Source organism: Lutra lutra, chromosome 10, assembly GCF_902655055.1.
Source record: "Lutra lutra chromosome 10, mLutLut1.2, whole genome shotgun sequence".
Taxonomy (NCBI): Eukaryota; Metazoa; Chordata; class Mammalia; order Carnivora; family Mustelidae; genus Lutra; species Lutra lutra.
Window position 1 is genome coordinate 13,795,147 of NC_062287.1, and position 12,519 is coordinate 13,807,665.

The following is a 12,519-nucleotide window of genomic DNA, read 5'->3' on the forward strand; positions in this document are numbered from 1 at the left end:
TGTGTCCATTTCTGCCTCTGGGAAAGCGATCCTCAGTAGTGGGGCGGGGGGGGGGGGGTGTCCAGTTCTGATGACCTCTATCTCAGTGATGAGCAGGGACCTCCAAGGGTCGACTGCACAAAGGCCCCCCCACCCGCCCCTGAGTCCCAGCATTCCTCCAACCCCCAGCCTGAATGTGAGGGGGCATGCTCTGGCCACAGTCATCTTTGGGGAGAGGGCAACTCCATGCTGAGGGAGATGGGGTTGGAGCAAGGTGCTACCGTAGTGAGGAGGCCAGAGGACAGAGTGGCTGGGGACGTACAGTGGTTGCGGCCATCTAGGAGGTGCCCGGCCACCATAAAGCCTTTACGGCCCCCTGCTTGGGAGCGTTGCGCAGACGACGGTGTGCCAACGGCCAGCCCAGACCATAAACACTTTATGGTGTCGCTCATTGTCTGTCTTTGAGACTGAGCCTTCTTATTTACTGCGCCTGCTTAGCGGAGAGAGGGCACTGGGGGGAGTCGGCGTGTCTGCCTGTGCAGCACGGAGGTGGGGAGACAGCCGTGCCCAGGAGCTGGGTTCTGGCCTCTGTCTTCTGTGCAAGTGAGCGGAGGCAGGCTACCTCCCATCAACCACCCTGCCTCCGCCCTGAGCCTCCGTTTCCTCATCTGAAAAACAGAGGAGTTGGACCAAGTAATCTCTAAAGCCTCTATTTTAGGAATAATAATAATAACTTCCTTTTTTTTTTTTTTTTTAACACAACCCTTTCTTTCTCAGGAAGACCTCCCTTGGCCACCCTATTTAAAATCGCAAAACCACTCCCAACTCTTCTTGACATTCTCATCCCAGCTCCTTCTTTGACATGGGGTTTCTTTTATATATTTTATGCATTATCCATTTGCCCCCCCCCCCCCCGCCCCAGAATGGAAGCTTCCAGGGACAGGGATTTTTGTCTGTCGTGAGCGTGTCTGCATTTGTCAGTTGGTGCCCAGAACACTGGGGGTACGCAGTAAATTCTCTGAATTGGTAGACACTGCCTCCACACCATCGTCCCCACCGTCACCGCCACCAGTCACCCTCTTGAGCCCTGACTGTCCACCGAAGTGGCTGCTTGCTCGTGTGTGCCAGGACCCCTCTGCTGGGGAATAAGGCCGCTGGCAGGAGCTTTCCTGGTGCCCCCCCTCTCCCAGGGACCACCGGGCTCTCTGCATCTACGAACCCGTTGTATTCCCTCCCTGTGGGTTCCAGACCTCCACCTCTGTGGATAGCAGGCATTTGGCCCAGGGACTGGCTTTTTCCCAAACCCCAACCTAGGATCACAGAAACCCCCAACCCACTCACTGGGGTGGAAGGGGCCCTCCTCCAAAGGCTCCGGGTGCAGGGCAGGCACTGGTTTGGGCTGCCAGGGAAGACGGAGTGTGGGTGTGGAGTATGGGAACTGGGGAAGGAGCGGATGTGTGTGTCCTCTTCCGTTTGTGCTCCACAGGGGCGTGGCAGCACCGCCCACCCCCGGCCTTACAGAGCATGGGCGGCAAGCCCCTCTTGTCCTCATTTTGGCTCCAGAGGCCCAGAGAGACTCAGATGTGGGGATGGAGATGTTCTCTCGCTGAGCTGAAGCCAAGGGGCCCCAGTCGCAGCCTGCCTTCTTAGTTAATTAAACATTCAGCCCACGTGCCCAGAGATGCTTTTCTGCTACATTATTTTTCAGCTACGGGGGGCCCTAAAGACATCGAATCTAGGTTGGAGCTATGTGCCCGCCTCTTAGTATCCTGCCAGGGATGTCTCTAGATGCCCAGAGAGGAGCACTTGCCTTCCTGACAGCACTGCTCTCCCCTGCCAGTTGGCGTCACATGCCCCAAGGCCCAAGGGGCCCACAAAGCATGCCCACCCTCTCCCCGCAGCCCTCCCACCTTGCTGGGCCGCACCAGCTCACCAGGGCAATATTTCATCTGGTGCCACTCGCAGCCACCTTTTGTGTCTCAGGAATGGTGTCTTACGGGAGGGTAGGGACAGAGCCAATATTCGTGCACACATGACTGCCGGCATGCGCGTGCGCGTGCATGTGTGTGCAACAGCGGACAGGTTAGTGTGTATATATTTGTTGCATGGACATGCATATCATACGAACCAATGAGCATATGTACGCATCCGCGCACACAAAGGGCTCTGCACATGTGTGTGCGTGTGTGTCGGGTGTGTTCTGCTCTTAGCTCAGTGTCTGAAAAATTCATCATGAGACCAGCAGTCCCAGAAGGAATGGGGTCAGCAGTGGTTTTTCCAGCTCCTTGGAGCAGCATGGGTTTCTGCTGCTTCCTGCCCGCAAGCCCACGGCCCCCCAGAGAGATGCGGGGTGGGAGGGACTTCTAACCGATCCTCCGTGTCCAGTGCCCTGTCCCACATCCACCTTGCCTTTTGCTGTACCCTGGCTCTCTGCTCCAGTCCCCTGAGTGGGACGCATGTCCCAGCCAGGTGATGGGAGTGGGCTCAGCAGTGCTGCCCCTGACCCGGCCTGCCTCACCCAGAGTCAGGGCCCCGCTGCACACCCAGGGGCACCTCCTCCACCCTCCTCCTTGAGTAGCTCTTGGAACAGCACATCAGCTAATCAAGCAGCATGCTCATAATCAGCTCTGATGGGTTCTTCTGCAAAAGTGCATTCTAATGAGGTGGGGAGAGGGAGTCAGGGAGGGAGGGAGGACCTGAGCTTTCCGAGTGGAAGGGGCAGGGGGTCCCAGAGCCCCGCACACAAATGCCACTTCTCGGTCTGGAGAGAAAACAAGGGACCCCCGTCCTTCTAGGGCTGGATCTTCAGACCCTGAGGGCAGGGAAGAGGGAACATGTGCACACGTGCCCCATATCCTGTATGCACGCATGGTGTTTGATGAACGCTGGGCTTTGTGCTGGGTGAGGGAGCCACGCGTGCCTGGTGCATGGGCTCTGCCCTCTAGATCTCTCCCTCTCTCTCTTACACACACACACACACACACACGCACTCCCCCTTTCCTCTTGTCGCTCAGCACAATCACAACAGGCCCAGAGAGTCGCTGAGACGGAATGCATCAGATTCAATTCATTAGGACTGATCGCTCCCTGAATGGGGTTGAATAATTGATGAGCAGGAGCGGCTTTCTGGATGTTCTGCGTACTCCGAGGCTCGCCGGAGCCCTGTTATTTATTTATTTTTTTTAAGCCAACAAACCCGGCCAAATGCTCACTGGTGCGGGCTGGCAGAAGGGAGTGGAGCAAAGGTTAGATGTTTTAATATGTGATGTTTACAATGTAAACTCTCGGTCCACTGCTTGTAAGGGAAATGGATACGGGCAGGCCTCGATGCTGGGAGGGGGGTAGGCAGGCTCTGCTATTTCCACCACCAGCAAGCCGGGGAGGTGGCCTGGGGCTTGTGAGCCTCCTGCCCAGGGCTCCGGGCAGGACAGAGGTGGGACAGGCCTCAGCTAATGAGGGGGCCAGGGTACCCCTCAGCCTAACTAGGGGGTAGCGGTGGGAGGCAGGGAGGCTGACGCCCTAGGGTCTCATGTCCCCTGCTCTGGCTTGAAATGGCCACGGCCCCACAGTTTTTTGGGGCCAAAGTGAGGCCTCCCAGCAAGCCAGTACCACCCAGACTGCTGTCTCAGCTTCAGCTTGGGAAACACTCACCGGCTGGCACTGTGACAGGTGATGGGTGCCCAAGGGCGCCTGTGACATGTGGGGCAAGGGAGGGAAGTGCCGACCCCGCCTTTGGCTGCTACTGTTCAGTCTCCTGACCGTCCACCAGACACTTCACCTGCTCGTGCCATTATCACCCCACGCTCAAAGGGGCCACAGCCCAATGCGGTGTCTACCTCTTCCGATTCTTCCTTCTCCCAGACTCCCTCTTTCTGTCCACGAACCTGCTCCTGGATCTTGATTCAGGGGCCTGGGACCCACTGGGGCCTTCCCCTGTGCCAGGGCCCCTTCACAGGCCTGGACCCCCGCCCCCGCTGTTTCTTCCTGCCTGTGGGCCCCCCCAGGTCCCAGGCCAGCTTTCCTCTCCTGGTGCATGTTGTCCCCAGGGTCCCTCCTTCCTGCTCTGGGGTGACCTGACACAGGAGCCCAGGCGACGGGGCTCTCAGCCTTCTCAGGGTCTCTGTTTCCCTTCCTGACTCTCAGGGGGTCCCCGAGGCCTCTTTCTTTCTGAGGTGGAGCGTGGAGAGTGGTTCCTCCTCCCAACCCTCCCTTCCCCCAGCTCTGGGTTAGAGCCCCGGGCCTGGAGGTAGACAGGCCCGGGACACATTCTGCTTCCAGGTGACAATTACCTGACTTTTTTGTCCCTCTGTCTTTTCCGCCTTGGAAACTGGGAAGAAAATGGTACCTGCTTGAGATAAGGGGGCAGTGCTGGGGTTCAATGAAACTGAGCATATGGAGTGCCAAGTCACAGTGACTGGTGCGTGGTGGGCCCGCCACAGTGATATTGGGCTCATTATGACAGCGGCTACAGTCTGGTGCCGGAGACCAGCACGGTGGCCGGAGACCACAGCCCTCCTTCCTCCTTTGCGGGGCCCCAGGCTGGCATCTCCATGCTCCCAGAGCCTCAGGCTTTCCCAGTGCTTGAACCCCCTTGGATCCTTACCCATTGGGGCCATTAATGACCTCCCATCCCAGCTTTCCTTGACCACTCCTCAGCCAGGCCTGGCAGGCATCTCCTTCCCTATCCTGTCCCAGAGAATCCAGGCCACACTCCACTCACTCACTGCCCGGCAGTTCCAGGAACATATTTGGATGGAGCGTGGCACACCTGCGCAGCCCCAGAACCAAGGGGACAGCTGTCATTGCTCACACATGCACGGAGTCCCTTAGTTCTACTCATTCGTTCATTTAATCCGCAGGCATGTAGTGAATGGCTCCTAGGCACCAGGCACCGTGCTAAGTACCTCTGCCCAAAACACATGCCTGTCCCAGGCGAGTGTGAAGGGGCTGGGCCGAGGTTTTGTCAGGCTATCCTCTGTAGGCCTCAAAAAGCATGAGCAGGTAGAGGAGAGTCAGAGCCCCAGAACAGGCTCCCTCCACCCAGCCTCCTGCTGCTCCTGCCTCTTGCCTCATCTTGGTGGCCTCTGGTGGGCCCCCGCTGACGTGCCGCGGCTCCCTCCTGACTGATACACCCGCCATCGCGGACCCGGGCCTCTGGCCCAGAAAGTGACCTTTGCGCCTCATATGCCTCTCATGCCTCCCGGGTCAGTGCCATGTTGTTCTGCAGCCCACAGAGGGAACCTTCTTTGTCCCGCTGCAATCTTCCCCTCTCTTTGCCCCTTTTCTCCCGAACACCCGCTCAGGACCCTCTCTTCCTCGGCCTGCCACTCCTTCAGGCCAGGCTGCTGCTGCCCGAGCCGTCGGCGGGTGGCGGGGAGCCCCAGGTGGGCTCTGGGTCTGGGCGGGGCCTACCTTTGACAGCCACGTGGACACTCTGGCTGATGGACAGCTGGGGTTGGATGAGGACGCTGCACAGGTACTCCCCCTCGTCCATGCCCTTCTGCACGTCGGTCAGCTTCAGCGTCCCGTTCTCGAACACCACCTGGCGGTGGTTGTCGGGCAGCAGCAGGGCGTCCTTGTACCACTTGATGGAGTAGTAGGGGTAGCCGATGACCCTGCAGTTGACGAGGGTGTCCCGCCCTGCGATGGCCGTGATGTTCCTCATCGCCCGGATGCTGGGGGGGCCTGGGTGGGAGTCAGGGGGGAGGAGGAGCAGAGGAGGGACAAGCGGTTCGGTTAGCCAGGGACAGCCGGGAGCTGCCCTGTGACTCTCTTCTCCGTTACTTGGCTCTGAAACTCTCACGGGATGGAAATTCAGTGGGGTAGGGGGGCAGGGTGGGGGAGAAGGAAGACTTCATTGCAAGGGTAAAGGCAGAGGCTGAAACTGGGGGCACCCACGGTCTCTCCAGGACTCTGTTACTAGCTTCAAACAGCTGCAAACAGACATGGTCCATGCGTGCCTGGGGCAGGGATCCGTCCCCCTAATGGGACGGGGTATGTGAGCCAACTGAAGCCTCACGAGAAGTGACTGGGATTTGGGAGGGTGAGTTCTCATTTACAAGGGGATTAAGATTTGGGGGTTACAATGGTGATGTGGAGATTTTGTTTTTTTTCATTTAACTTGTGCATCATGGTCTTGTACCAAAAAAGATCTCGTATACATTAAATATTTAAAAGGCAGTAGGAAGGTCGTTACTGGATGAGCTGATGGTTTTCTTCTAAACAGGTAAGTGGGTTTTGTGGGTCCCTAAGAAGGGGACCTAAGAGGGGGGACTCTGGTCACCCTGGCTGCGGGGAGGGGGTGTCCTCAGCTGGGTGGCTGGGCAGGTGGCGATGTGGGAGTGGTCAGGGAACTAGGCAGGGAGCGGGAGTGGGCATAGGAAACCCCAGGCTTCAGGTTCCCCACCCAGCAGATGGGGGGACACACGAGGGGATCCCAGGACCCTGGAACTCTGGCCCTTCCAATTCAAAAGCAGGGAGGGAGGTAAATGGGAGGCCATTTTTCTCACGTGGGGCTGGAGCCCTGGCTCCATGGCAGCCACCAGGGCCCTTCCCCCCTCCTCCTCTGCCCTTGGGTCAGGGGTCGCTGGAGGGGCCGGGTGAGGACCAGTGGCACCTGACAGAGCTGCAAAGAGCTTCAGAGAAGGGTCTCCTCACGGGGGTGACTTGGAGAGCTGAGATCTGGGGATGATCACCTGAGGACTGCTTCCCCCACTGCTGGGGGGGGTGTCTGCTCGGACGCCCCCACCCAGCCTGCGCCTCCCACTCTTGCTGGCTTGGGCCTTGGGAGGGAGGAAATCGGGGGGAAGGCTGTGAGTTGGCTCCTGGCTGCTTACATCTCCTGGAGCATTTGGGGGATGGCTCAGTGGGAGGACACTGGGAGCACAGCTTTGATGGACATCCCCATCCAAGGTCAAGTCTGGCCCCACTGCCCCTTCCCTGTCCTTGTCCTCACAAGGCCCTGGTGGGGCTGGTGGTTGCTAGTGGGGTACTGAGTATACCTGGGGCCAGAGAGATCTGATGGGGAGGAATGGGGGTGGGGACAGGTCAGACTGGGAGAGGAGAAGGGACAGGGGAGGGGATGGGGACGCAGAGGAGGGCCAACTGTAGCAGACACGCACACACGAGAAAGGATGACGGGTGTGTGGAGGGCAGGGAAAAGGGGAGAAAGAGAGGAAAGAGACCGCTACTAAAAGCAAAATGACAGTTAATCATAAGTACTAATCACCACAAGAATAATGGGAACCACAGAGATGGCAAAGGAACTCAAAAGCCTATTCTGATATTTAAATGTAGACAGGCACCTCTTACGTTTATTCGCGCCTGGTATTCAGCACTGCCCACCGAGTTCCGCGCCGCGCACCGGTACACGCCGCCGTCACGGATCTGGGGGCCCGTGACGTTCATGTGGCTGACGGTGGTGCCGTCCGACATGGTGTACTGGTTGGTGCGGTGGCTCCCGTCCCGCATGATGGGCTCGTCGTCCAGGGCCCAGGTGACGGTGGGGGGCGGGGCGCCCTTGGCCGCGCACATCAGCGAGAACTGCTCCCCAGGGTTGACCACCTTCTCGCTGAAGGATGAGACGATGCGGGGCGTGCCATCTGCCGGGAGTGAGGAGTCCCCATCAGGGTCACCGAGCCACGGAGTGACGGCCGCCCGGTCAGGCCACCCCACCCCGTGAGGTACCCATTTCTCCCGCACAGATTTCCAACCCCTGGATTTGAATCCTCCCACAGCCCCTTGTGAGCTCTGTGTCTTTGGGCAAGTTACCTAACTTCTCTGAGTCTCCCCATTTCTCAACTCTGGAGGGTAGAGATATCGGGGGGAGTGAATATACCCTCTTCATACCGATGCTGTGAGGACGAAAGGGATTAGTGCATTAAAGATGCTTCGTATAATGCTTTGCAAGTGATTGCTTAATGTCAGCTCTGGCTCACTTTGCCCTTCCGCCTTTCTCCTCCCTGTGTTAGGAAAGCCATAGGACTCAAGATCCCCGCGTGGAACCAGGACCTGGTTTGGCTGGACCTGCGGAATTGGATTCCAGCACTTGCTCCTGCGCGTGGGTTGGGGGTGCTAGAGCCCTGTCAGCCAAGCCTCAAGTTTAAGGCTTAGTGGCTGCCTAGAGGCATGGGTGTGTGTGTGGCCGGAGCTTAAGTGTCCGCTGACCCAATAACCCCAGACGGGACAATTAATCCCACTGCTCCAGCTTCCTCAATGGCAGAGGGAGCATGAAATTACTGAGCCTGGCCAGCCTGCCACACAGGGTTGTTGTAAAGTTAAAGTATGTGTTGTGCACTTGAAAACTAAGGCAAACACTTAAAAAAAAAAAAAAAAAGGCCAATGTAACATGGCTCTCCACATCCCCCACCAAGTTTCACACCCAAATGCCGATGTTAATCCAGTCTGCCAGCCCCTAACCCCGTTTCTGCAGGAGACTCTTACCTAAAACCATGGGGAGAACCTGGTGCCTGGCAGAGCCTGGGACCGCCCACTAGGGTCACAGCTTTTGGCCCCTCCTCTGCTTCCTTCCTTGAACCCTCCTTTCTGGCTGTTCCTCCCTCCCTCCTTTCTGCCCTTCCTGCCATCCTCATTTCCCATATCCCTGCCCCGAACTGGCCATCAGTGGGCTGTCCTCTCAGAGAGAAATTGTGCTGTGTGGGGAGTCGGTCAGACAGGAAGTCCCCAGAGAGGTCAGGCTCCCATTTTGAACTAGTCTGTTCGTAGCTGGTGGGAAGAAGATCTGGGAAGAAGTTCTGGCTGGACAAGAGGAGGCAGGGCCTGAAGGAGGGGCAGTTCACTGTGCACTGTACTTAGGGTGAGGGATAAGGGGATGCCCACTACCACGTCCCATCTCCCAAGGAATGAGGACCCACAGGCCGTGATGGGTAGACCCATGTGGGATCCCAGTAACCTGTAGGACTTGCCTGGGTTTGGTGTCTTTGTTATAATGGGGAAAAATCCTTGGAAGCAATAGGATTGTGGGGTTTTTGTTTTGTTTTGGTAGCAACAAAGGAGCTGGGGGACCACTAAATTTGTTGGTAGGGATAGGGCCTTTGTCAATCCTCACTGTATTCTCATGCAAGTAAGAAAAAGGGGACTCCTCTGTGTGGTCACAACCTGGTGCCAGGGCCCATGGCTTGGCAAGGGGGATTCAAGCTGGATTCCAGTCCTTACTCTTGGTCCTGCCTTGTAGGCACTTTGTACAGTGAACAACCTGAACAACCGTACACAGATGTGCTGGGTGAGGAGCCCTGGGTGGCAGCAGCTTTAAAAGGAGAAGGAAGCATGTGGAAATCCAGCTCTGTAGTAAGAAACAGAGCCTGCTGCAAAGAGACCTTAGGGCAAAGATTTGAAAGGCTATGGGCCTGGCGGGAAGGGTTGAGAATGGGGAGAGAGGGACAGCCAGAAAGAGAGGGCTCAGGGAAGAAAGCAGAGGTGGGGCTCAAGGCAGTGATTCCTGGTGGGCAGTCCTAGGGCCCCTGTGAGATTGAAAGCCTCTGGCATCTGAAAGAAGACCCCTTTTGTAGTGAGGTCCTAGTAATTTCGGAGGGCAGAGGCAATATAGCACGGTGGTTAAGAGACCTGAGTTCCGATCCCAACTCTGACCTTTGGCCAAGCTGTGTGACTTTGGGCAAGTGACCAAGCCTCAGTTTCCCCAACTGCAAAATAGGGTACATGAAGCAAAAGCATCTCCCCACAGGGCCCATGGAAGGACTAAGACAGGCAGGTGCCTGGACCAGGGCCTGCTCTCAGGACGGGAGGGAGGGAGCCTGAACCCACCCGGGTGCCGGCCGCCCCAGCTCACCCTCCAGCACAATGATGGCGAAGTCCTGCGCGGTCTGGGCCTTGCGGGTGGCAAAGCACTGGTAGGCCCCGGAGTGGCTCTTCTGGGCCGAGGTGATGAGCAGAGTCTCGTTGCTGAGCCCGCGGATGGAGACGGCCTCGTCGGGCAGAACGAGCTCAGTGTTGCGGTACCAGCGGATGGTGAATTCCGGGGAGCCCAGCAGGGCACAGGAGAGGATGACCGTGCTGCCGATCCCGGTCTTCAGCTTCTTTGGTGTCAGGGTCACGTGAAGGGGGTCTGGGCCAGGCCAGAGGGGAGGAGAGAGGAGAAAGGCAGCGGGGAGGAAAACAAAAGAAAACGGCTTTTACTGCAGAGCAGTGTGGCTGGGGTTGGGCTGGGAGGAGGCCCTGGTTCTGTCCCCAGACTCCTTGTGAGAGGGGCTGGGATTAGTGAATTCCCTCTCTAGACCTCAGTTTACTCATCTGTCAAATGGCAGGGTCAGGGCAGGCCATCCCTCTGCACCTCTTGTTATGACGGCTTGCACTTTCTGGACACGTGGCCCTTGCCCTGTGGGGCTGGGGAGCTCCTTTCAGCTCAGAAGAGGACAGGAGCTTGGCTGGCTCATCATCTTCCCCAGAAATCAGGGAGGCACCCTTGGCCCTGCCACCTGTCTCTCATATCTGTAGAGATAACCAGCTGCCATCTTCTGTCACTCTGACCACCTTATTTTCCCCCCCAGGGACTCTGCTCTCCATCCCGGACCCAGGAAGTAACATCCTCCCCCCTCCCGGCCTCCCTCCTTCAGTTCTCCATGCCATAGCTGGCCGCTGCCCTGCTTAGGACTTCCATGATGCCCAAGAACTCGGTGTGGCATTCAAGGCCATCGAGGCCCCTGGGGACCTGCCTCTGCTTCTCAGCCCTACAGTCTCGGGGCAGCAGCATTCCGTCTGTGCTTGCTGCACACCCGGGGCCACTTCTTGCCCCAGAGCCTCCCCTAAGAGTGCTCTTTTTCCTCTTTGCCTAATGCCTATCCATCCTTCACACTGAGCTCAAGGATACCTCGTCCAGGAAGCCTTCCTGGATACCACTCCCTTACCAGGCTGGGTTAGGACCTCTCTTCTGGGCCTCTCTCGGTGTCACTGTCCCCACACTACGTACATGGGCTTTTAATCACTCCTCTGTGTCTGTCTCTGCACCTGGTTGTGAGCACTTGAGAGCAGGGCAGTGTCTCTCACCTGGATGTCTACTGCTGCCCCAGCCTTGTTTATCACTGCTGGGAGGGCTGGCCACCTCTCTGCCCCGATCTCCATGGGCTTGGGGTTCTCTAGAGGAGGCTGAGGGCTGCAGGGGACTAGGACCCCAGTGAGGTCACCTGGAGGAGGGGGCAGGGCAGCCTGGCTGGGCTGGGCACAGTCAAAGCACACAGGAGTCTGCTCCTGCCAGGTACTCCTGCTCTCCCCCAGAGGCCCTGCCCAGGAAATGTCAGTGCACGATGAGTCAGGTGGCATCCCGCTTGTCCAGTCACCATCCAGGGCTCTCAGGGCTCAGCCAGCTACCTGCTCTCACCTTGCTGCCCTGCATGACTTGGTGACAAGATGGATGGGAGGCTCGGTGGCAGAATGGGGGTGTGTGCGTGTGAAAAGCCTGCTTTCCTCTGGACACCTGGCAGAGCGGGGCTGGCAGAGAGAATGGAAGGTCCAGAAAAGCTGTGCCACCTGCCCTTGAACGTGGTTGTCCAGCCAAACCCAGTGTTGGGGGGAATGTGGAGCAGAGGGTGGGCAGGGAATCAGGTGTACGGCAGCGGGGGTGTGCACACGGCTGTGGGTCTGTGTGCGTGTGCCTGGATGTGAGCACGCGAAGGTGGAGGAAGTGTGTATCTGTGAATGTGTATGGGCACCATACGTGTGTGCATGTGTATATGGAGAAGTGGGCATGTGACCTTTCGACACCTCTGCCTGTGTGGGTGCATGTGTGTGTGCGCGCGCGTGCATGCACGCCTATCTGCTTGCCTGTATGTACTGAGACAGGGGCTATGAACACCACATCACCCAGAGTCAGGTTTGCTAATGTTCTAAGGGTTCAGGGGTGTGCCACCTTCCTGACCTGAGCCCTGAGGCAGCGTGCATGCATGCGTGCATGTCTGTGTGTGTGAGATGAGAGTGTGTATGTAATGCGTGTGCACTGGGACGGGGGTAGAGGGGAAGGCCTATCCGACTAAGCAGTTTTGGACAGTACTGGGGCACAGAGGGGGACATCAGTGCTGGTCCTTCCATGCTCCTGCCCTGCCAGCTGGGGCTCATTAGGCTGTGAGGAGCCCCCGGTCCCCAGCTCTCTCAACACTCTCACCTAAGCATCTGTATCCTGGGCTGTCCCCCCAGTGGGTTTCCTGGGGCTCTTTCTGCTCTTCCAGCCTCACACGTGTTCCCACAGGGAGGACTTCTTCCCAGCACCGCAGATAAATGTACCCTGACTGTTAAGATGCCCTCGACCACAGGGAGGAGACCAGGCTCACATCTGGGCTGGGGCAGGGGAACAAGACCCTAGGCCCAGGAGGCCAGCTAAGCAGGGAGAACACTGAGGGTCTGCAGACCTATAGCTCTATGCTCTTGAGACAGGGAGAGGAGAGGGGAGGAGGGCTTCTCTGGTCAGTCGGCATGGTGGAGGGAACTTCTGTGCCGCAGGGTGGATCACCGCTGGACAGCCTCCTCCCACCATCCAGGTTCAGGGACCCTCACGATACCCTTTGATATCACATT

The 12,519-nt window shown here is 57.8% G+C and overlaps 1 protein-coding gene across 1 annotated transcript in view; it reads right to left on the reverse strand.

Annotated features, from left to right (window-relative positions):
• DSCAML1 (DS cell adhesion molecule like 1) overlaps positions 1-12,519 on the reverse strand; it is a 341,358-nt gene that overhangs the window by 84,226 nt on the left and 244,613 nt on the right. The window contains exons 6-8 of the mRNA XM_047693447.1: positions 9,785-10,060; positions 7,284-7,580; positions 5,392-5,664 (exon numbers count right to left, since the gene is read on the reverse strand). Coding sequence (XP_047549403.1) covers positions 5,392-5,664; positions 7,284-7,580; positions 9,785-10,060 — 846 coding nt within the window. The remainder of the gene's footprint in view (positions 1-5,391; positions 5,665-7,283; positions 7,581-9,784; positions 10,061-12,519) is intronic.